Genomic DNA, 23096 nt, shown 5'->3' on the forward strand with positions numbered 1-23096 from the left:
GCAGTGTTTCCTTCACATAACTCCTCTCAAGCTAAAGCTCGATTCTGTTTGCGTACCGTCATTGAAGACGAGCGTCCCCCCGCTGGCGGTGAAGTCCTCGCCCGGGGTGGCTCCTCCCCCGACGAACCCCCACTCCACGGTGACGCGGCCCAGGCTGCCGCCCCGCCGCTCTACGACCAGCGCCACGGCGCGGGGCTCCTCCCCCACCTCCAGGCGCAGGCCGTCCTCCGTGGCGTCGGGGCTCAGGCTGTACATCAGGAACACCCCGAAGGAGTCCCCGTTCATCGCTATGGTGACCAGCGCGCGGCGCGGCCGGCCCACGGAGGGCCGGTTCCTCTCGGCCACCGTCAGGTTCACCAGCTCTATCTACGCACGGGGAACGCCACAGTCAGGTTCACCAGCTCTATCTACGCACGGGGAACGCCACAGTGTGTCACAGGGGGTCGTTTTATTATTAGGCATGTCGGGAATCATTTAACGAGTAAAGAAAATAATATTCTTAAAACGTCAACGTATCAGTCCGTTTGGGTTAAACCTAACCCTAACTGCGGTGTCCACACAGCGGGTCTTACTTATTACTCATCATGAAGTTGTTGGGGTAGACCAAATTGAATTATTTAACTTTAAAATATTTGGAATAAAATGGAATTACATAATCCCCCAAATCAAGCACTTGTTACATTAACATTAACATTTAGGGCATTAAGCAGACGCTTTTATCGAAAGCAACTTACAATAAGTACATTTGTATGCTACATACTTGTTGCATATTATTTGAGGACTATAAGAAAGGTGATCCTGCATTTGAATAGATTGTAAATGAATGGAACATGGAAGGCTCCTCTCCAGGTCTACAGCGTCCCCCTACAGCCGTCAATCATTCAGAATCAGCACGCTAACCGACACAATATCTCAACGACACCTTCAAAATAAAAGCCCCTCCACCCGACTCAACACCGGCCTACCCTGAGGATCTCGATGGCGAAGCTCTCGTCCGTCTCGGGCAGCTTGTCGGTGAGGATGGGCACGGCGAGGTGGGCGGTGGCCCGCCCGTCCTCCATGAACCCGCGGCGAGCCGTCACCGCCGTGTAGTCGCTGCCCGTCCCCGCTCGCCCGCCCAGCAGCACCGCCGTCGCCGTGGCGTTCCTCCCGTATGTCACGGCCGGGCCGGCGGGCGCCGAGACCTGCTCCTCCACGGAGGTCGCCCAGGAGCACGCCCCCGGCGGCGGCCCCGTGGCGAGGGAGAAGGCCCCGCAGGCCGGCTCTCTGAGGCAAGCGGCGGCGCAGGCGGTCAGGGGCTCGGCGGCGCCGGTGATGTTGAACTCCCCTCCCCCAGACGTGAGGCCCCCAGGCTGGGGAGGGTCGTAATAGAGCAGCAGGTCTTGGCCCGCCACCTGGGCCAGGCCCACTAGGTCCTCCAGGCTCACCTCCGAGGTGCTGTAGAGGATCTCCATGCGGCCGAAGCTCCCGCCGCTGGGGTGACGAACAGAGGATGAAGAGGAAGGGATGATCCAATCAGGAGGGAATGGATGAGGAAGTCATTTTGGTTTATATTTGGCAGATACTTTCATCAAATGTCAAATGATTGGTCCGAATATATCAGTATACAATATATCAGAGGACGAGGAGAGCGTAAAGGACAGAGTGAGAGGAAATATAATCAGAGGTTCCTGTGTCTCTAGGGTTGGGGGTTAGGTGTATAGGGGTTAGGTGTAAAGGGGTTCGGTGTTAAGGGGTTAGGTGTTAAGGGGTTAGGTGTTAAGGGGTTGGGCAAAAGGGGCTGTGTTTTAAGGGATACGCCAAGACATCCGTTAATTCAATTTGCTCTTCTTACCAGTGAATGTTTTTTCAGACAAGTTTAATTCCACCTGACTCTCTCTCCGTATCTCCAGGCCGACGGGGGGGGGGGGGGACCTACCTTCTGCGCACCGTGATGTTGGCCATGTAGACGCCGTCCAGGGGCTCCTGAACGCGGTACACGGCCCGGTCGAAGAACACCGTCCCGTACGGGTTGTCGTTGGCGGGCACCGTGATGTTGACCGCCGTGGTCCCGCCCAGACTCCCGCCGTTACTCGCGCCCGTCAGCTCCACCTTTATGGTCTAGCAGGCATAGTGAAGAGGAAACCATCAACGCAAAGACGATTGTTGCCTTGTTACCATGGTAACTTCATCATCATCCTCGTCACGTCATCGGTATAGCCGGTGTTCCGAATTAGCATTAGAGTCAATCACGTATCGTTGAATGATACGTTTGGATTAAGAGTGTGTGTCATTTCTGCTAGTCACTGTAACGCGGTTACCTTAGTGGCCATGTAAACACCATACTGACTATCTTAATCCCTCAACTGGATGACTAATAAGGTCACTCTGCTAAGGTCCAGTAAACGTAGTGTATATGAGCAATCAAAATGACAACAATATACAGCGCAAAAACACGTACACTTAATCCTGTTCCTCTACGTTCATTTCATCTCTGCTTAAAACCAAACCAACTTCAACGCTTCAGGGTGATCTTCCCCTTACCTCAGTGATCTCAGGGACGTCATCCGCCAGGACCTCCACCCTGAGGGTCTTCCTGGTCTCTCCCGGGGCGAAGCTGACCTCCCCGGACGCGGGTCGGAGGTCCCCTGTGGCAAGCTGCCCGTCGACGGTGGCCCGCCAGCGGACCGCCACGGTCCCGATGGTTCCCGCGGTACGGACGATGGGCAGGGTCACCTCCACGGAGCCGGACCCCGGCTCCTCCAGGGTGACCGGGTCCGCCTGGAAGACTAGGGAGGAGGAGGAGGAGGAGGAGGAGGAGGAGGAGGAGGAGGAGGAGGTGGTGGAGGAGGAGGAGGTGGAGGAGGAGGAGGAGGAGGAGGAGGAGGACGGGGAGGAGGAGGAGGAGGAGGAGGAGGAGGAGGACGGGGAGGAGGATGAGGAGGAGGAGGGGGAGGAGGAGGAGGTGGAGGAGGACAAGGATGAGGAGGAGGAGGAGGAGGAAGACGGGGAGGAGGAGGAGGGGGAGGAGGTGGAGGACAGGGAGGAGGAGGAGGCGGTGGAGGAGGAGGAGGAGGAGGAGGGGGGGGAGGAGGAGGAGGATGAGGGGGAGGAGGAGGAGGAGGATGAGGGGAAGGAGGAGAGGGAGGAGGAGGAAGACAGGGAGGAAGAGGGAAGAGGGGAAGGAGGACGAAGAGGATACAGTGAGCAGAATTATAATCAAAGTTCCCTGTGTCTCTAAGTTTAGGGTTTAACAGTTAAATCCACTGATAGACCAACGCAACCTGATTTCATAGGTGCGTCAATCTAACTGCAACCCTAGTGTCCGCCCACTAACCAAAGGCTCCGAAGGGGTCGTCGGAGGGCAGGATGGTGATGATGGTGCGCGTGAGCTCGCCCAGCACGGCCCCCCCGGTGGTCTGGTTGATGAGCTCCAGGAGGAAGCTCTCCTCCAGCTCCGGGACCAGGTCGTTGATGATGTAGATGGGGACGGCCTTGCTGGACTCTCCCTCCAGGAGCACCACGTCCGTAGAGGCCACGCTGTAGTCCTCGCCTACCAGGGAGGGAGGACTGCATGTTACCGTGTAGTCCTCCCTCTGCACGTTAACGCGTAGAGAGAGGACTACACGGTAACCTTAACCCCACTGGGGTTAACGTTACACTGGGGTTAACATTACACGGTAACGTTAACCCCACTGGGGTTAACGTTACACTGGGGTTAACGTTACCGTGACTCACCCGGCAGAAACACACACGTGTACTGACTCGTGTACATTGATTTGTTGCCTCTGACATATAACTATCTTGTCCTGTCTGTGAGTTGTTCGATGATAAAGAGAGAAGTGTTTTAAGTGCATGGACTGGGTAAGCTGCAAATGAATTCCCCCTCTTTGGACTAATAAAGTTGTCTATATATGAATCTGAACACAGATGAAATACTGGTACACTGAAACCTCACAAAGTAGACGGGGGGCAAGCGCACACAACGCACGTACAAGCGCGCACAACGCACGCACAAACATGTGAAATGCAGGCACAAGCAGTGCCTCAGATAAGCGCGAGGCGCCGCGGAGGCGTCGCCGGCCACTCACTGACGGTGGCCGTGATCGGCACGGCTCGGAACTTGACGGAGACGTCGGCGAAGATGCCCCCGGTGCGTGTGACGTTGATGATGGGCCCCACGTAGTCCTCCGCCACGCGCACGGCGGCCGCCGACAGCTGGAGGGTCCCGAAGGCGTCGTCACTGGCCTCCACGATGACCTGGGCCACGGCCTCCGTCCGGGGGCCCAGCCGGGGGGAGTCGACAACTGGTGGAAGGGAGGTGAGACGACGATTGGATTGAAAAGATTTCTGTGTTATTATTGTCTATTTTATTATAGAGTGGGTTAGACAGGAAGGTATGGGACAGAGAGAGACAACAGGATGCTAAAACCTCAAACATATCACAGCAGGATGTATACACTACACATTGGCCAAATATCTTGACAGAAAAATGTCAGAAAGTGTATAAATATACATCTCATGGTCAGCTAATAAACTCTGACTGTAGGGGTGTGGTCTGAAGCCCCGCCACCCCCGCTGTTTTGTGTAGTTTGTGCTTCCTCCTCGAAATCCAAATCTTAGTTAATAGACGCTGTCGCTGTAATGGCAGTTACAAGTCAAGTATGCTAAATAGGAAATACAATTCTATTATTATTATATGCTAAATAATGTAGGATATCTGTGGTCTGACTCATTTCTATTTCGACCCTTGGTTAAAGAGAGTTCAGAGTAAAGCAGTAAAAAAATGAGCAAATTTAAAACACCCACTATTCACCGCCTTTGAACTATTACCCTCAGGTAGCGGGTTTCGATACCCAGCCCTCTTCAACAATAGAACAAAACAATAATTCATTCCACAATCCATCAGCTTAAAATAAGGTTTTAATTGTTGGTTTAAAAGCCAACAACCTTAGATTTGTCCTTGTACTACATGGGAAATATGATTTTGGGGTCTTGTCAGCGGTTGTTTTCTGTTTTTATGTTGTTGTTGTGGTTAATGTTCATGTCTCTCTGTCTATTCACTGAGAAAAACGTCCCCAAGGGAACAATAAATGATCTATCTATCTATCTAAACATGTTGAGCGTCTTACTAATCCTCTCTTGAGCCGCCTCCACAACGTGAACGCCGGTCAGCTCCACGAACACAGACTCGTCTCTCTCTGGGTCCTCATCATCCAGGATCTGGAGGATGATGTTGGCCTCGCTCTGATTGGCCAGGAACACCACCGAGTCGAAGAGGGGTACAAAGTCCCGCCCCTCGCTGGCCCTGCCAATCCCAGGGGTCCTATAGGGCGCTCGGTCCGCCTCGCGCAGCGTCTCATAGGTCACGCGCACCTGTCAACGTGACGTAAACGTGACATCACTGGATTCAGTTTGAATAGCACAAATAAATAACCTTACAGGTAGGGAACAAATGAATGAAATGAAATTCGAATAACAAATGTTATTTTCCTATGATGTGGTGATATCTATCTATAATCATTTCCATCACTCTGCACCATATTGTACATCTCAATCCATGCCTGTGTCTAATATCTAATGTACAGGGTATATAATGTTAATTATATTTAATAATGATTTATGGTGTTTTTTAGTGTTCACAGCATCACAACCAAACCCCAAATGTGCAGCAACAAAAAAAAAGCAGGTGGATTCCTCACCTGCGTACTTATTTGGCAAATACATTTACATTTACACTTACATTAACATCAAAGGCATTAACCAAACGCTTTTATCCAAAGCGACTTAAAATAAGTCCATTAGTCAGAAGAAGGAGAAACAACCATATATCTCTGTCGGTGCAGTTGAACCGAATCTGGTCCTGGTCCCGGTTCCCTCCTCTGTTCTCTCTCCTGTCTCCCCCTCCACGTACCTTCCCCATCAGGCCTCCCTGCCGCCGCACGCTGAGGCCGACCACGGCGTCCGCCTCGGGCAGCCGGAGCGACCGGCTGGCGTTGGCGAAGGCGAACACGCCGTAGGGGTCGTCGCTGGCCAGCAGGGTCAGCGTGGCGTCGGCGGGCTCGCCCAGCCGCCCGTCGGACACGTTGACCAGGCGGACGCCGAAGCTCCGGTCCAGCTCGGGCCGCTCGTCCTCGGCCACCCTGACGAAGAAGCCCTCCCTGCTCTGGCCCACGCCGAAGGTCACGCTGCCGGAGCTGGCGACCAGCTCCCCCGCGGCGCCGGGGTCCGCCTCCCAGTACACCGTCACGTTGGAGAGGTCCCCGAAGGAGCGCTCCACCTGGAAGGATGACAAGGAGAGAGCGACGCTGGTAAGGTAAACCTATCCAAAGCGTTTTCAATATTATATACATATATATATTATATATATATTCACTGAATACATACATCTAAGATTCAAAAATACGGCTAAATGTCACATCTCACCCTCTTCATCGATTACTCCCTGTCCTGTTTCTCGCATCTCTGACTATCCTCCATCACCCGCTAACACACACCTTCATTGTTGTCACCTGTCCCTCTATAACATTCCCCTCCTGGTGTATTTCCTCAGCGTGTTTCCTTTCCACTGTGGCAGTTCGTCCCAGCATTTCCTCAGTGATTATTACGGTTCCCAGATTTCTGATTCCTGCTTGTTTACTCCCAACTACTCCGTTGTCTTCTCCCTGAAGGATTGTTTGCCTGATCTCCCACTACTGACCCTGGTAGAGACCATTCTCTCTTCCCAGACCTCTGCCTCCGAGTCGTGCTATCGAGTCCTATTTCCCCTTCCCTCAACCAGCCCTTACACAAAGTATATTAACCGTTTTATCCAAAGTAACATTTGATACGTTAAACGCAGACTGGACTGGATGTCTCTCCTGGACTGGAGGTCTGTCTCCCAGTGGAGCTGGACTGGAAGTCTCTCCTGGATTGGAGGTCTCTCCTGCACTGGAGGTCTCTCCACCAGTGAAGGTCTCCCCCCCATGTGGAGGTATCTCCCTAAGTGGAGCTGGACTGGAAGTCTATCCCCTAGTGGGTTTAGACTGGAGGTCTCTCCCCCCAGTGGAGCTGGACTGGAGGTCTCTCCTGGACTGGAGGTCTCTCCCCCATTGGAGCTGGACTGTCTCTCTCCCCCCGGTCCGTCGGGTTCGTCAGCCTGTCTCACCTGCAGGAGCACGTTACTGCGCCCGTCCTCGGGCTCCGTTCCGTTGACAACCAGCGAATCAGGGCTGAGCTGGAAGACTCCGTGGGCGTCGTCAGAGGCGAGGATGGTCACCGTGATGCGGGCGGCGTCCCCCAGGTTGGCTGCCAATCAGTCGACCACCAAGGGGTAATTAGTTAGTGAGCGGTCTGTTCTGATCAAAGTGTTTCAGACGGCTCATTGTGAGGAGAAATGTTAACACAAAAATGTTTAACTACCACTTGAGCAACGTAACTGTGAATCTGCCCTTGTAGCAATAACCAAATCACATATTGTATTTGTTTCTGTAATGGCATTATAATTGTTATTCATTCGCTCGTATGGATCTTGATGTAAGCTACGTAGAATAACCAAAGAGTGAGGAGTGGGGACGACTTGGTCATTTCACGTATCAATGTCCCGAACTAGGACGCCAAGCGTGTGATCCTGTTGAGACCGGGCCCGGGAAGCAATGGGAGGAGACCAGGGGCAGCAGCTGGGGTACGGGTAGCGTATTTACGAATAATTCTATGGCTACGCCAAGACCCACCCTACTCTGTCTGTGATTGGCCGGGTTGCATGCAGCTCAACTGGACGCTTTAGAACTCTATGGTACCGTCACTGTGAGCATTCGAGAGCGTCACAAAAGAACCCTAACCCTAAATCCTAACTCTAACAATAACCCTAACCCTAACCCTAACCCCTAACCCTAACCATAACCCCTAACCCTTACCCCTAACCCCTAACCTCAACCCTAACCATAGCAGCTAATATTAAGCCACAAAAGTGCGGTAGTCGAATCCATAGACAGTAGAATCAAAGATAGGGTTGATGTGTGTGACGGACCAATCAGAAATAGAGGCGGGCGTGTCTTTTCGTGATATTGGCGTGGCCATAGTAGGATCGTAATTTTGCGTACGGGTAGGGAAGGGGGGTATAGGGAGACTCACCTCGGTGGAAGGCTGGAAGCAGGAGGTCAGAGTCACTCTCCCCACTACCACTTCCTTCCCCACGCAGGAACAGATCCACTGACGGATCACACACCAGGGGTCACACAGGGGTCACAGCAGGTCAGAGGTCAGAATCAAACCAAAGGAGGAGGAGGAGGGGCGTGGTATCGGGGTGGGTGAAGAGGTAGAGGTAGAGGGAAAGTGAAGTGCACGTCACACACAGTCACACAGGAACACAGCAAGTCAACCAAAGCGGAGAATAACTACACAGCACTACATGCTAAAGGATAGTCACCCAATCAATGGAGTGGGAACAGGAAGTGAGAGTGGACATTTGATCCAATCAGCGGTACGGTTCCGACTAATACCACAACACTCAAAGGCCAGTGGTTCTGTTAAGCTCGTACCTCCTCCCTCCACGTTATAGAGCTCCACTCGGAAACTCTTGTCCAGTTCGGGAACTGGGTTGTCCGCAATGGTCACGGTGATGAACTTTAACCTCTCCCCTGGCAGGAAGTCCAGTATCCCCTCTGTTTCCTGGCAGAGGTAAACACAAATATCCATCAGCTCACTGAATACCCAGAATGCAACAGGAGAGCGAAGGGGTCCCGTTAGGGTTGTAAATGCTATAATCACCAATTTTAAATACTTCCCACAAAGCACCACAGGGAATGGCTACATCAATAATTACGACAAAACACAAAAAAAAGGGGGGGGGAAATCATGTCGAAAAAGAGCGGGTGAAAACACATCGAGCATGAGCGGCAAAACGAATGACCTCATAGTCCTCGGGGCTGGCCGCCGTGAAGGGGGTGGTCCGGTACCCGACCGTGAGCCTTCCCAGAAGGCCTTGGGCCCGGCCCACCAGCAGACGCACCTCCCCGGCCTCCTCGCTGACCGAGACGCGGGCCGGCTCTAGGGCCGGGCTGATCAGGCCGTCGCCGGGAGGACTGGTCTGGAACTGGAGCAGACCTGGAACCAGCAGGGAGAGTGTGTGAGTGTGTGAGGGTTTGTGTGTAGGGGTGTGCGTGTGGGTGTGTGTGTGTGTGTATGAGTTTGTGCGTGCGTGCGTGCGTGCTGTCGTGGCAACTTCTCTATCAGAGTTTGCGTCTAAGACAGATGAGATATTAAGATGCAAAAAGCACACAATACTGTAGACAATTGGTTGTTATATATATATGTAATAAATGTTTGAACAAAGATACATCACAACATGCATCAATAAACAATAAAATGGGCGTACATTACAATAATCTGAGGCCTCAGATGGGAGTTTTCTCGTGCGTCTTACTTCATCCCCTAAAAGTACGCTCTGAGAAGTCCGCAGAGTAGCTAAAGTCAGGAGACCGGATCCTTGAGGGCAGTTGGCCCCCAATAAACCAAAAGCCTTTGTTAACCAGATGTTCTTCAGAGGTGAAGAAGGTGGTTGAGGCTGTTCCTTATCACCCTTTGCTCCTCTGCGCTCCACAGGGGGAGATAGAAAAACAGGCCCAAACCAGACTACAGACAACACGGAAACGGAATGTGAAACCAGATTACATCACATGAAACACTAAGAATTACATTTTAGAAGAACCTGCAGAATAGCAAGATTCCAAGAACGGAATGTGAAACCAGATTACATCACATAAAACACTAAGATCCATATTTTAGAAAACCCTGCAGAATAGCAGGGTGGCAAGATCATACACAGAATAGTATACAGAACCAAAGTTCATAAGGAAAACACGTAACATGTGGATTTTCCATCACAGTGCGTGCGTGCGTGCGTGCGTGCGTGCGTGCGTGCGTGCGTGTGTGTGTTTTGTGAGTGTGATGATACACACTCTTATTATATTGCAGTGGAGTGAATGTTAATAACAGAAGAGACGGGGGGGCGGTGGTGGGGGGGTTATTGTTTGTAGTGCTGTGCTGACATCGGATTACAACAATAAGCCTCTTATAAGGTACAATGTGACAAAGACCCAGATAAGCCATCACTATAAATAGCACAAGTATAAAAGATACGCTAAGTTATTGCATCGCCAGTAAAGTTAGCTGATTAAATGGCTAAAAATAGTCTACAAACGACATGTTTACAAGCGGAAAACACTGTGTGCACAGGAATGCGAGTGTGAGTGTGTGTACATGATTGTGTTTGTGTGTGTGCGTGTGTGCTTTTGAGTGTGTGTGTGTGTGTGTGTGTGTGTGTGTGTGTGTGTGTGTGTGTGTGTGTGTGTGTGTGTGTGTACATGAGTGTGTGTGTGTGTGGGCATGCGTGTGCGTGCTGAGTGTCTGCACCATAAGGATGGTCGCTGGCGGTGACGGTGACGGTGTTGGTGGAGCTGTTGTGGTCGATGCTGGCCCCGCTGGTGGGGGTGGAGCCTGGCTTCCCGTCAGCCGACTCCGCTGACACCAGCGTGACCTGGAAGGACTCGGCCAGCTCTGGCAGGTCGTCGTCCAACACCACCAGGTTCAGCACCTGGGAATCGGCAGCACGGAGAACTGTTTGTACTTCTCACATTCTGGGATGCATTTGTGGGCGGTAGTTTGCGAAAAGGGTCACTATCTTCGAATTATGATAGTTTTCAACAAGTCATTGTTCTTTTTTGATAATATTTTGTTTTGTGGCAAAGCATTGCTAACTGAAAGCCAACCAACCACTAGATGGCGATAGACGTAAAGAAACATTGACAGGCCGAAAAAGTCAGATAACAGTATCTTGAATCAACAGCAATCAAACATTCAGTTTTATCAGCTGTTAGACCATTATGTTGAATTGATTTATGAATGCATATTTGTGTGCTTTACAGTTATGTAAAGTTAGTGTTTAAGATACCAATCAAACACTAACTTTACATAACTGACATGAGTGTATTATTCTGTGTGTTTCTTGTTCCTCTTGCATTCCCTTCTCAAATGTAGCAATCAGTACTCACCCACACACCCCCACACACACACACACACACACACACACACACACACACACACACACACACACACACACACACACCTCGGAGCGCTGTCCGGGCATGAAGAGCACCGCCCCGGTGGCGTTGACGAAGTCTTGCTCCGCCGGCCCCCCAGGGCTAGAGGGTCCGGCCTCGATGACGGAGTAGTTGACGTAGACGTGATCCAGAGCCCCCCTGGTGCGCTCAATCACACACGAGACGGTGGAGCCCTCGTCAGTGGTCTGGGTGGAGGAGGAGGAGGAGGAGGAGGTGGAGGAGGGGGAGGTGAAGAAGGAGGTGGAGGAGGGGGAGGAGGGGGAGGAGGTGGAGGTGGTGGAGGAGGGGGAGGAGGTGGAGGAGGTGGAGGTGAAGAAGGAGGTGGAGGAGGGGGAGGAGGAGGGGGAGGAGGTGGAGGAGGAGGAGGAGGTGGTGGAGGTGAAGAAGGAGGTGGAGGAGGGGGAGGAGGTGGAGGAGGTGGAGGTGAAGAAGGAGGTGGAGGAGGGGGAGGAGGAGGGGGAGGAGGTGGAGGAGGAGGAGGAGGTGGTGGAGGTGAAGAAGGAGGTGGAGGTGAAGAAGGAGGTGGAGGAGGGGGAGGAGGTGGAGGAGGGGGAGGTGGTGGAGAAGGAGGAGGAGGTGGTGGAGGAGGGGGAGGAGGGGGAGGTGAAGAAGGAGGAGGAGGGGGAGGAGGGGGAGGTGAAGATGGAGGTTGAGGAGGGGGAGATGGTGGAGGAGGAGGGGGAGGAGGTGGAGGTGAAGGAGGAATGGGAGGAGGAGGTGAAGAAGGAGATGGAGGAGGTGGAGGAGGTGGAGGAGGTGGAGGTGAAGAAGGAAGTGGCGGAGGGGGAGGCAGTGGAGGAGGAGGAGGAGGAGGTGGAGGAGGGGGATTACAGGGAGTTTAAGTTTGCTTTGAAAACATCAGCCAAAATTGTATTAACAGTTCGGATTTTCTTTTTATAATGGAATTGCTGAATAGTTCCACAAGCTGAACCCCTTTTTTGAGTTGAGAACAAATCATCATAATCATCATCATCCTCATCATCATCATCAACATCCTCATCATCGCAGTCACTTATTCGATGTCGTATTTTTTTATATTTATCTCTTGTGAAGTGCCTATGGATCTTTGAACGGTGCTGTATAAATCAAATGTTTCCTCATCATCACCACCACTAGTCATCAACACATGCTGCTGGGATCTCATCCCCACTTCCCGCTGTCATCCATGTGCATGGACTGCTACCGCCTACCCTAAAGGTCTTCTCTCATTCCTGCACAGTAAAAAAAGTTTGATTTACACATTAAGGACAACCCGATAGCGAGCATACCTCCACCTCTCCCCGTCCCCTTGGGAGAAACGGAGGAGGACGGGGGGGGAGGGGGGGGGGGAGATAGGATACAGCACCCATCTCCTGTTGGAATGCCATCCCAGGGCCCCTATACCAGCTGCCGAGCTGACGGAAGCGTGGAACTCTAGACCCTCGCTGGGAGCCGGAGTCGGGGCTTCTACAGGAATGTCCGCCTATCGGAGATCTGAGCCAGCGAGGTCCGGGGCCTGGCCAGCTGTCGCTGCACCTGAGACGCTCCACGCGCGTCCAATCTAACTAACACGCTAAAGGGCCCCGCGTGCTCCGGCCCCGCAGCCAGGCGTGAAGACCATGAAATATGCAGCAGGACACAGAGTCGGCTCCGCGTTACATGGTCTTTCTAGGCAACGGCGGAGATGTGTGCATGCATGCATGGAGGATTGAACCGTTTAATAAGACACGTTATTATTGTTTGTAGACCGCAGATGGCAAAATGTGTGTTGAGTTAAGTTTGTGTGTGTGTGTGTGTGCGTTTATGCATCTGTTTGTGTGTGTGTGTGTGTGTGTGTGAATGAGAGTGCTCGTATGTGTGTTAGCGTGTGTGTGTGTATGCATCTTTGTGTGTGTGTGTGTGTGGGTCTGCATGTGCACCGTTACACACAAAATATTCAATACTTTCAGCTCTTGAGTATAAGATTAAGTTATACAGTTATGCGTACGATAAATAAGACTATTATCATCTTTATCTACTCTTTTTAAAGCTTTGAGACCAAAATTCACTCTTTTTGTCCCCCCTTGATCCTCAGCTATTCTGTACCCATGGGTGCTGCCCTGCGTTCTGCACCCATGGGTAACCCCCCCCCCCCTTGGTCTGGGGAGGCTGCTGTCATTGTCTTCAGCACAAGAGACATGGTCAACGTGCCTAGTTCAACTGAGTCTGTACGCAATTGGCTGCCGCTTCCCTGTCGTCATTGTGTTCAACCAGCCAATAGCGCGCCAGGGGGAGAAGCCAGCTTGGTGATTGGCTCCCGCAAAAGCATATCGGAAGCAGAAAGAAATATATTGCTCCTCTCCAGACCCTTCTGCAGGGCGAATTCAAATCGCCGGCAGAATGGGCGGGGATACCGAGCTACCCCCCCGACCCCCCCTACCTCGGGGATGCAGGCACCGGTGAACCCGAAGAGCCCGTTGGCGCCGTCGCTCTTCATGACGCGCAGCGTGGCGGTGGGGCGGGGCCAGGGCAGACGGGCGCCGCCCTGCGCCGCCACCAGCTGCAGGTAGAAGAGCTCCTCCCCTTCCTCCTCGCCGTCGTCCCGCACCTCCACCACGAAGGACTTGTTCCTCTCGTCCTGCCGGTAGCGCAGGTAGCCCGAGACCCCCCGCAGGTCTGCGCGGGCGGGCTGCGCGTGCAGCTCGTGCAGCTGGCTGCGGTTCAGCGGGGCGCCGTACAGACGCACGTCCTGGAGGAGACCCGTGAACCGCTGGCCCCCCGCGGGGTCCGAGCCCACCAGCACGGGGGCGGGGCCTGGGAGAGGAGGCGTGGTTATGTTTAGTTTAGTTTATTTAGTTTATTTGTTTCAGGGACCATGTACAAGATAATGTACAAGATACATAGTTCCATAGTTCAAAAATATGTTCTGTACCAGATGTGTGTGTGTGTGTGTGTGTGTGTGTGTGTGTGTGTGTGTGTGTGTGTGTGTGTGTGTGTGTGTGTGTTTGTGTGTGTATGTGTGTGTGTGTGTGTGTGTGTGTGTGTGTTAGAGGTAAATGAATGAGTTAGTTAAATTATTTAGACCAAAGTGAAATTGTGAAATATGTGTCACGGTGCACGTGCAGACACATACGCAAACACACACAAACACACACACACACACGCACACACACACACACATGTACTAACACACATACGAGCGCTCACATTCACACACACACACACACACACACACACACACACACACACACACACACACACACACACACACACACACACACACACACACACACACACAAAGATGTACACGCACACACACAAACACACACACACAAATATATGCAGTTACACACTCACATACAGACACACACGCACACAAACAATCTTAATTAGAAAGAACATGCTGGCACGATTCTCTCATATCATGTGGATCCACATCGTTACAGTCATCTCTTTAAGACTACTGGTCATTAACGATTATCACTGACCAGAATTCACCATCCCAGTGTAATCCTGGTAGTCCGGTCTCAACACAACAGATCTTTGTGTTCACCAGACCGAATTCCGCTGATTACAGGGCAGGCTTATGAATGAGAGCAGCTTTTCCAGTAACACTGGAGAATCCCAGGCGATCTACCCATACCAGACCGGTCAAAACCAGACGACACAAGTCAACAAGTCATCCTATAAAACAAAATACCCTGCAGCCCGAAACCGAAACATTTCCCGCTCCCCCGGGAAAACCGAACATGCTGCGGCGTGCCATAGTGAGCAAAGACAAAGCCATCCATCTGTGTGTTAACCTACCAGTAGTGGACAATAGCCCCCTGACATGATAGATGGCTATCTGTACACGGGATGTGACTGAAGTTAGCCAAAGGGCCATCAGGGCCTTCTGCTCCGGCCCCCGGGGGAGGTGTGTGCTTGTTTCAAACCCAGTCTGCAGCCATTGTCTTTTCACTTATTAGACAGAATGGAGCGGCGAAGAAGGAGTGCATTGGCAGCTGATTCCTTCCAGCAGTAAAGATGTCCAGCAGTGACGCACTCAACCATCACAGAGCCCTGCACGACGGGACAATAGGCATGCCACTGGGAAGGGTGTGTGTGCATGTGTGGGTGTGTGTCTGTCCGTGTGTGTGTGTGTGTGTGTGTGTGTGTGTCTGTGTGTGTGTGTGTGTGTGTTTGTGTGTATCTGTCCCTCTGTGTGTGTGTTTGTGTGAGTCTGTGTGAGGACAGAGTGCATTCATACAGATGTTACTGAGGTGTAGTTTTTTCTCCCTCCAAAAGTGTTAACCCATTTCACCCAGTGACCAAACACACACACACACACACACACACACACACACACACACACACACACACACACACACACACACACACACACACACACACACACACACACACACACACACACACACAACTTTTATCCCATTCGCCTTACCCAGTAAAAGCATGCCTTCCTCATTCAAAACACACAAGTCAAGACCTTTAAAACGCTAAAACGATGGGCCAACGATCCTGAGCTTGCATCGCGGTACAACGACATGTCACCCCCAGCACAGCCCCCAGTACCCCCACTGTGGTGCGTATTCACATCACAACACGTGCATCAACCAACTCACCGTCTGCGATGCCCTCCCCCTTGATGCTCCGCAGCCCCCCAGGGACGGGGCTCCCGTCCAGGTAGAACCCCACCACGCCGTCGTCCACCGTGACCAGCGCGTGGATCCAGGCGCCGTCCCCCCTCTGGTTCTCGGCCGTGGCGCGGGCCACCTGCGTGCGGTTGGCGCCCCGGGCCGTGTAGTAGAGCATCAGGCTGACGTGGCTCTGGTTGGTCTGCACCTTCAGCCCGTAGTACAGCGGCCCGTCCGGCGCGCCCTTGGACGCCACGAAGCCGTCCGTGTCCGGCGCCGGCGCCATCCAGGCGGAGAAGGTGAAGTTGCCGAGGGGCCCCGGCGCGTCGGCGGGGGCCACCGTCCCGTGGGCGCCGGGCGCGCCGGAGAAGGCGCGGGCGTCCGTGCCGGAGTGGTGCCGCCGGTCGGCGGGGCGGAGCTCCACGGCGGCGGGGAAGGAGGCGGCGAGCAGGAGGTCGTCCATGGGGGGGAGGCCGCGGGGGAAGCGGGCCGAGAGGATCTCCCAGGCGACCCGCACCTCGCCGAAGGCGCCCTGCTCCCGGAGCACGCTGAACGACGCCACGTCCGACATGTCCTCGTCGGACAGCACGTCCTCCGCCACCTCCTGGTCCAGGTTGCCGTCGGCGATGGCGAAGACGCCGAAGGGGTCGTCGTTGAAGGGGACGAGCACCGAGGCGTCCAGGGCGGCGTCGGCCAGCCGGCCGCCCCCCCCTGGGTGCCCCCCTGTGCGATGGGAGAGAGGAGCGCGAGGGTCACGGTGTGTTGGGGATGCTGAAGCTGAAACTGCTCTGTGAATCATATCCTGTGAACACAGTGATTTTAATCAAATGTACAGCTCTTCAACGTGTAGCTCTACGTGGGCATGATGATCAGGTCACTAGCTAGTCTGTTTGACTCCACCACCAGAAAGGTTCTTGGTTCAAACCCCAACTTCCACAGTCTACATGTAACCCCCCTATGAGCAAGACGCCCAACCTCAACTGTATAAGCTCATTAATGACATCAAGAACGCCTTATAAAGCAGACAATAGCATCTGTGAGGACACAAACGTTATCCAATCAGGACCTGAGACGTTGACCAGTCGGAGGACGTAGTACTCGTTGAACTCGGGCAGCCTGTCGGGGATGGCCTCCAGGACGACGGGCCGGCTCCTCTCCCCGGTGCTGAAGGCCACGGAGCCCGAGGTGTTGGAGAACTCCTGGCCCTCCTCCAGCGCGGTCAGGGAGTCGTTGGCGTACAGCCGCCAGAAGACGCTCACCTCTCCAAAGTGGCCCCTGGCCCGCCTCACACTGGCACAGGGAGCAGAGGGGGGGATGGTTAATTCATGAAGGTGTCTGGTGGTTACCTCCAGGCGGACCTTGGGGTCCAGGAGGTCTACCGCGCTGCGGCCGGAGATGTTAAGGTGTTATGGTGTTGGATGTTAAGGCGTTGGATGATAAGGTGTTATGGTGTTGGATGTTAAGGTGTTGGACGTTAAGGTGTTACGGTGTTGGATGTTAAGGTGCTGGAAGAGAAGGTGTTATGGTGTTGGATGTTAAGGTGTTGGACGTTAAGGTGTTACGGTGTTGGATGTTAAGGTGCTGGAAGAGAAGGTGTTATGGTGTTGGATGTTAAGGTGTTGGAAGAGAAGGTGTTATGGTGTTGGATGTTAAGGCGTTGGAAGTGAATGTGTTTGCATGTTAATCCAGAGTCTGTTTTCGTGGGGCGACCTAGAGACCAACGTAACATTGTGCTGCGATGTTGATATGTGTCCTTATTATTGACAGCTTTGAAGTTGACTGAAATAAAGAAATGAAGTTACTTAGAGACATTACGGTTTAAAGTTTGGCAACTTTAAAACAAACCAAAACACAGATGAATGGCATATGTTTCAGTCCACTTGAGTCAAACTAGACTTTGCTATAAAAAATCGGAACAATGACATAAATACAGAGATGTTCTCCGTACTAGAAGTCGTTGGTCGCGCCCTCCTCCACGGCCTTCTCCGTGGGGTCCAGGGAGAAGATCCCGTTGGCGTCGTCGTTCGCCTCGATCACCACCGTGGCCGTGTCCACACCGTACACAACAGCATCCCCTGGGAGAGACACACACACACACACACACACACACACACACACACACACACACACACACACACGTAAGTACACACACAAACACAGACACACGCAAACACAGACATGCATGTAAGCACACACGAACACACACACACACACACACACACACACACACACACACACACACACACACACACACACACACATACACAACCACACACATGCACACACGTGCACACACGTGCACACACACAAACACACACACACACACAAGCAGACACAGGTGCCCACAACCGCACACACACACACACAAGCAAACAATTCCATTATAAATGCTTTTCGTTGCCTCATTTACTTATTTACAATAAAAGACAAATGTGCAAACCCAATCGAATGAGCCATGCCCAACTATTGCATGCGCTCTGCTTGAACAGAGTCAGATGTTACAAGAAGAAAACATCTGACCTTGGCAATGTGAACACATGAGAACAGAGAGAGAGAGAGAGAGAGAGAGAGAGAGAGAGAGAGAGAGAGAGAGAGAGAGAGAGAGAGAGATAGAGAGAGAGAGAGAGAGAGAGAGAGAGAGAGAGAGAGAGAGAGAGAGAGACAGACAGAGAGAGAGAGAGAGACGGGATAAATACAGCCTTTGTTTGCTGTACTATCTTGCACCCTTTATGAGACGGATTCACTGGGCCTTGTCTGAGGGGGAGTTTAGATTGGAGCTTTAGTGGGAGGGTGTCATGAACAAACCCCCTGGAAGGGAGAGAAACCAAAGCGAAAAAAGGGAATCATCTGGTGGTGAAGTGATAAAAATGTTAATAATAAACGAAAATAAATTAAATAGATATTTATTTGACAGAATTATTCCACTCTTTTGATTGAATGTATTGAAAGGATGCAGAGATTCCGGAACTATGATTCAAGGGTGCGTCAAGAGGGAGAGAAAGAGAGAGAGAGAAAGAGAGAAAGAGAGAAAGAGAGAGAGAGAAAGAGAAAGAGAAAGAGAGAGAGAGAGAGAGAGAGAGAGAGAGAGAGAGAGAGAGAGAGAGAGAGAGAGAGAGAGAGAGAGAGAGAGAGAGACAGACTGAGTGAGAGAGATAAACTTCTGCTTGACACATAGTTGCTGTTACTAACTCTGATGCAATAGATGGGATCTGTGCGTTGTTAAGACACAAAATAAATCCTGAAATTAGATGAAAAAGGCAAGGGCCTCATATTCCCACACTGATTTCCTCATACACAACATTTATAATCCAACCAACATCACTACAATATAACTTCAACTGTATCACTCCGGAGAGTGATCCAGTTGAAGTTATATTGTAGTGGTGTAGGACATCTACAAATTGATATCCACACAGTGATTTAGAATGGATTTTTAGACATTTAGAAATCCAACACACAGCAGATTCTCCAGGCCCCGCTCAGAGGGGACTGCTGGACTGACTCCTGATACGGGGCTTCATTAACTCCTAACACAAGCCCTCCACCCCCCCCCCCCCCCCCCCCCCCCCCCCCCCCCAGGGTCTCCCCCCCTCCAGGTCCCTCAGAGAACACAGAGGGGCCCCTGGAGTGGCCGGGCCCCTCTGTGTCTCAGAGCCTCTAGACTCTGGTAGTTAAGGTCCTGGTGAGGCCGGGGCACCAGGCTTTAGTCCCTGACACACAATGCTCAGATTAGCACCGCCGCCGCCGCCGTCGCTGCAGTCAATGGGAGATAACTGTCGACCGATGGGGAGACAAGAGAGGGCAGAGCGCAGCCAACGGGAAGACAAGACGGACGGGAAGTGGGTTCTTTGTGGTCATTAGGGACTGTTTTTGTCGACCCATCTCATCAATGCAGATTCATCCATGTGGAGAGTCAATGTAACGGTGTGTGTCTGTGTATTGACGTCTCCATTTCGTTGTCAGTGGCTACCCTGTGTTTTCCTGTGGTATTCGAAGGCCTACTGTTTGTGAGGAGTGCATTTATTAACAATGCCAATCAACTTTCCTTTAAGCCACCGCTGACACACTCTGCAGGAGTGTGTGAACGTGTGTGTAATGTGTCTTACACACACACATGCGCGCATTAACACACATACGAGTACTCACAGTCCAACACACAAACACAGACAAAAACACACAGATGCAGACACACACACAAACACACACACACAGATGCACACAAAACAACTTAATGCCCCCATCACACACACACAAGCACTCACACTCTCACACACACACACACACAGACACGCACACACACACACTCTCACACACATGTCTCTTAAAGGGGATGGGAGATGGCAGTATCATTGGTTTATTGCACGTTACGCCCAAACCACACCTTCGGGTAATTAGGCTACTTCAGACCAACCCTTTTTAGATTTGCGCCGGGCGCAAGAGTCATTTATGCGCCGGTAAAATAGCAACATTACCATAGAACCGCCCACAAAGCTACTTGCGCTTGGCGCTTCTCACTTGCGTTTCAGACCGTTAAAATATGGCCCTACACAGCGAGCACCGTCATCGGGGAGACCTACCGGTGGCGTTGAACAGCAGGATGTGAAAGGGTTCGTCCGTCTCGGGCAGGTCGTCGTCCTCCGTCACCACGGAGACGTTCTTCGCCCACTCGCCCACCTGGTACACCAGCGTGGTGTCGTTGCCCAGCGGGGCGAGGTCCGTCGGCGAGGCGTCCCCGCCGTACTCCACGCGGTACATCACCGTGGCGACGAAGTCCGCCCGCCCGCCCCTGACCACCGTGAAGTTGGCCACACCTCCCTCCTCTACTCGCACGACGACGGGGTCTGCCGAGAGGTCAAGGGTCAGGTCGAAACAGGATGATGACGAGAGAGGTAGAGGGAGACAGATTTGTACACACTTCAAGGAATCACTGCAGCGGCGTTTATCCTTTACTTATGATAATGTAGTATTTGATAATATAATCTTAATACACAGCTTTGTTGAATACTCAATTCCGATTGGTCAATTACGACATTCTACATCATGGTCAAAGATGATGATGTTTTTGTTTCAAATTATTGATTTCTTTAGGAAATACCTGCGTGATCAGCAGGATAATGTACATCAACCAGTCTTTATTGGCAAAATAACCCCAACCTCAGGTCAATCATCTTTGGGATTCTCAATATTGCATAAAGAAAGTGTGCAAAATGTTTACCGGCAAAATAAATCGGATCGTCATTCTTGTTGACTTGTAGACTGGCATTGAGCGCGCTCCCCAGCCTTGCTCCCCCCGTCACGTTGGTCAGGCTGAGGGTGAAGTGTTCCACCTCTTCAGGGATCTAGGCAACACGCAAAAACATGTCAACAAACATTCATCTCATAAGAAACCCCTGGCGGCCGTTGTTTGGGTCTGATGGTTGAGGCGGTGGAACGGGAGGGGGGGGGGGGGGGGGCTCCGCTACCTCGTCTGGTATAGAGCTGACAGTCAGGTTCTGGAGGAACTCTCCTTCAAGGAAGACGAGGACTCCCTGGGTGGGGCTGATGTCTCCATGGTGACCGGGATCCAGAACCCAGGACACGGACACCTCCCCGAAGCGACCCCTGTTCCTGGTGACGGTGTATGAGGCTGTACGAAGAGTACCACACGCACAACGTCACGTAACGACGATCATGAGCATGTGAGGTTATTACACAGTGTATTCATTCATACGTCTCGGACCGCAGGGACCTGTGTTCATCGTCTGTCTCGAAATGCGTTCTGCCGCGAGTAATCTGAAAATCGGAGGTAACGTAAAAATTCGGAATGTATGTTGAAAATCGGACGAAGTATCAACTCGATTGGCGCGGTAGCATTCTGTCATTCTTCCCGAGTTACTAGATGTCCCTCCCCTTAAAACACCGCAGAACTATACAGTTTTGACTGCAAGGACGTGTGTTAATCGTCTGTCTTGAAATGCGTTCTGCCTAAAATATTCTCCAAATCGCGAGTAACAAAAGAAATCTGAACGTCAAGCCGATTTGCGCGGTATCATTCTATCATCCGTCTCCAATTTGTTTCTAGACGTCTGCCCCTTAAAACACACCGAAGAATTGTGGATTTTAGACCGTGCAAGGACGTGTGTTCATCGCCTGAAATGTGCTCTGCCACGAATAATATCAAAATAGTGGGTAATGTAAGAAATAAGGAAGTCAAATCGAAAATCCTACAAAGTATTGTCTCGATTCATTTTGAGTGGTAGCATTCTGTGATTCGTTCACAATTTGTTTCCCGACGTCTCCCCCTTAAAACACCGCTGAGAGCAACATGTTTCTCCTGTCCCTCGCGTTCTCCAATAATGTATCATTGACATGGGGGTCTCTTAGTAGGACCTGAAGGACCTCAGTACCCTGGTGTGTTTCGCTCCCCTTGCTCTCGTTGATGGCCTCCGCCAGCCCTGATTGGCTGAACTGGATGACCCCATAGGGGTCATCGCTGCTCCGCACCGTGATGTTGACCTCCCTGCGGTGGCCGATGCGACTCGGTGGAGTGCTGTGGCTGCTGAGCCCCACGGAGAAGGTCTCGTCCAGCTGGGGGGACGCACACACACACACACACACACACACACACACACACACAGACATGCATACATACAAGCGCGAAAACACACACACAAACGCATACCAATACACGCGCACATGCGCACACACCCACACACACCCACGCACACACACACTCACACACACACACACGTGCGTACCCATACACACGCACACACCCAGGCACACACACACATACGCATACACACACACCCACACACATACACACAAGCAGGCACACACACACAGACACGCATACCCATACATTCACACATACACCCACAGAAACACACACACAAACGTAAACAGGAATTCAAAAATGTAGGCACAAACACACACACACATGTAAACAGGAACCCAAAAATTCAGACACATACACACAAACACACACTCACACACACACACACACACACACACACACATACAAACACACACACACACACATGTAAACATGCACAAATCCGGACCAAATGGCAAATGACAGGGCCCATTTGGTGGACCAAAAGAAGCTTAAACTATAACGTACACAATGTCGTTTCAACTGCAGGCTCGTTTAGAAGGCAGTAGTTAATTACATCCCGACAGCAAACAAAAGTAAAATAAAGAAACATTGGAATCCCTTTAAATGTACATAGTGAGGGCAATTGCGGGTAAAAGAGACAAACTACTTCTTAAAAGAAAGGGACAACCATTTATTTGAAAGCTGTTTTTTTTCTCCATTTGATCAAATGACGAAATGTGTTAAATGCTACACATGCCTCACCCCATGTAGTGTGTGCGTTTTTGTCTGTGCCTCTGTCTGTCTCTGTCTGTGTGTGTGTGTATATGTTTGTGTGTGTGTGTGTGTGTG

The 23096-nt window shown here is 51.7% G+C and overlaps 1 protein-coding gene across 1 annotated transcript in view; it reads right to left on the minus strand.

Moving 5' to 3' along the window:
- adgrv1 (adhesion G protein-coupled receptor V1) overlaps positions 1 to 23096 on the minus strand; it is a 127446-nt gene that overhangs the window by 85594 nt on the left and 18756 nt on the right. The window contains exons 14-35 of the mRNA XM_030359141.1: positions 22057 to 22237; positions 21133 to 21296; positions 20886 to 21009; positions 20248 to 20511; positions 17619 to 17745; positions 16737 to 16960; positions 15659 to 16393; positions 13477 to 13850; positions 11084 to 11263; positions 10372 to 10552; positions 8870 to 9063; positions 8499 to 8628; positions 8092 to 8169; positions 7127 to 7266; positions 5894 to 6259; positions 5112 to 5355; positions 4071 to 4286; positions 3317 to 3532; positions 2524 to 2768; positions 1919 to 2100; positions 966 to 1473; positions 57 to 366 (exon numbers count right to left, since the gene is read on the minus strand). Of these exons, the coding sequence (XP_030215001.1) occupies positions 57 to 366; positions 966 to 1473; positions 1919 to 2100; positions 2524 to 2768; positions 3317 to 3532; positions 4071 to 4286; positions 5112 to 5355; positions 5894 to 6259; positions 7127 to 7266; positions 8092 to 8169; positions 8499 to 8628; positions 8870 to 9063; positions 10372 to 10552; positions 11084 to 11263; positions 13477 to 13850; positions 15659 to 16393; positions 16737 to 16960; positions 17619 to 17745; positions 20248 to 20511; positions 20886 to 21009; positions 21133 to 21296; positions 22057 to 22237 (5383 nt within the window). The remainder of the gene's footprint in view (positions 1 to 56; positions 367 to 965; positions 1474 to 1918; positions 2101 to 2523; positions 2769 to 3316; positions 3533 to 4070; positions 4287 to 5111; positions 5356 to 5893; positions 6260 to 7126; positions 7267 to 8091; positions 8170 to 8498; positions 8629 to 8869; positions 9064 to 10371; positions 10553 to 11083; positions 11264 to 13476; positions 13851 to 15658; positions 16394 to 16736; positions 16961 to 17618; positions 17746 to 20247; positions 20512 to 20885; positions 21010 to 21132; positions 21297 to 22056; positions 22238 to 23096) is intronic.

Source organism: Gadus morhua, chromosome 6, assembly GCF_902167405.1.
Source record: "Gadus morhua chromosome 6, gadMor3.0, whole genome shotgun sequence".
NCBI classification, from domain to species: domain Eukaryota; kingdom Metazoa; phylum Chordata; class Actinopteri; order Gadiformes; family Gadidae; genus Gadus; species Gadus morhua.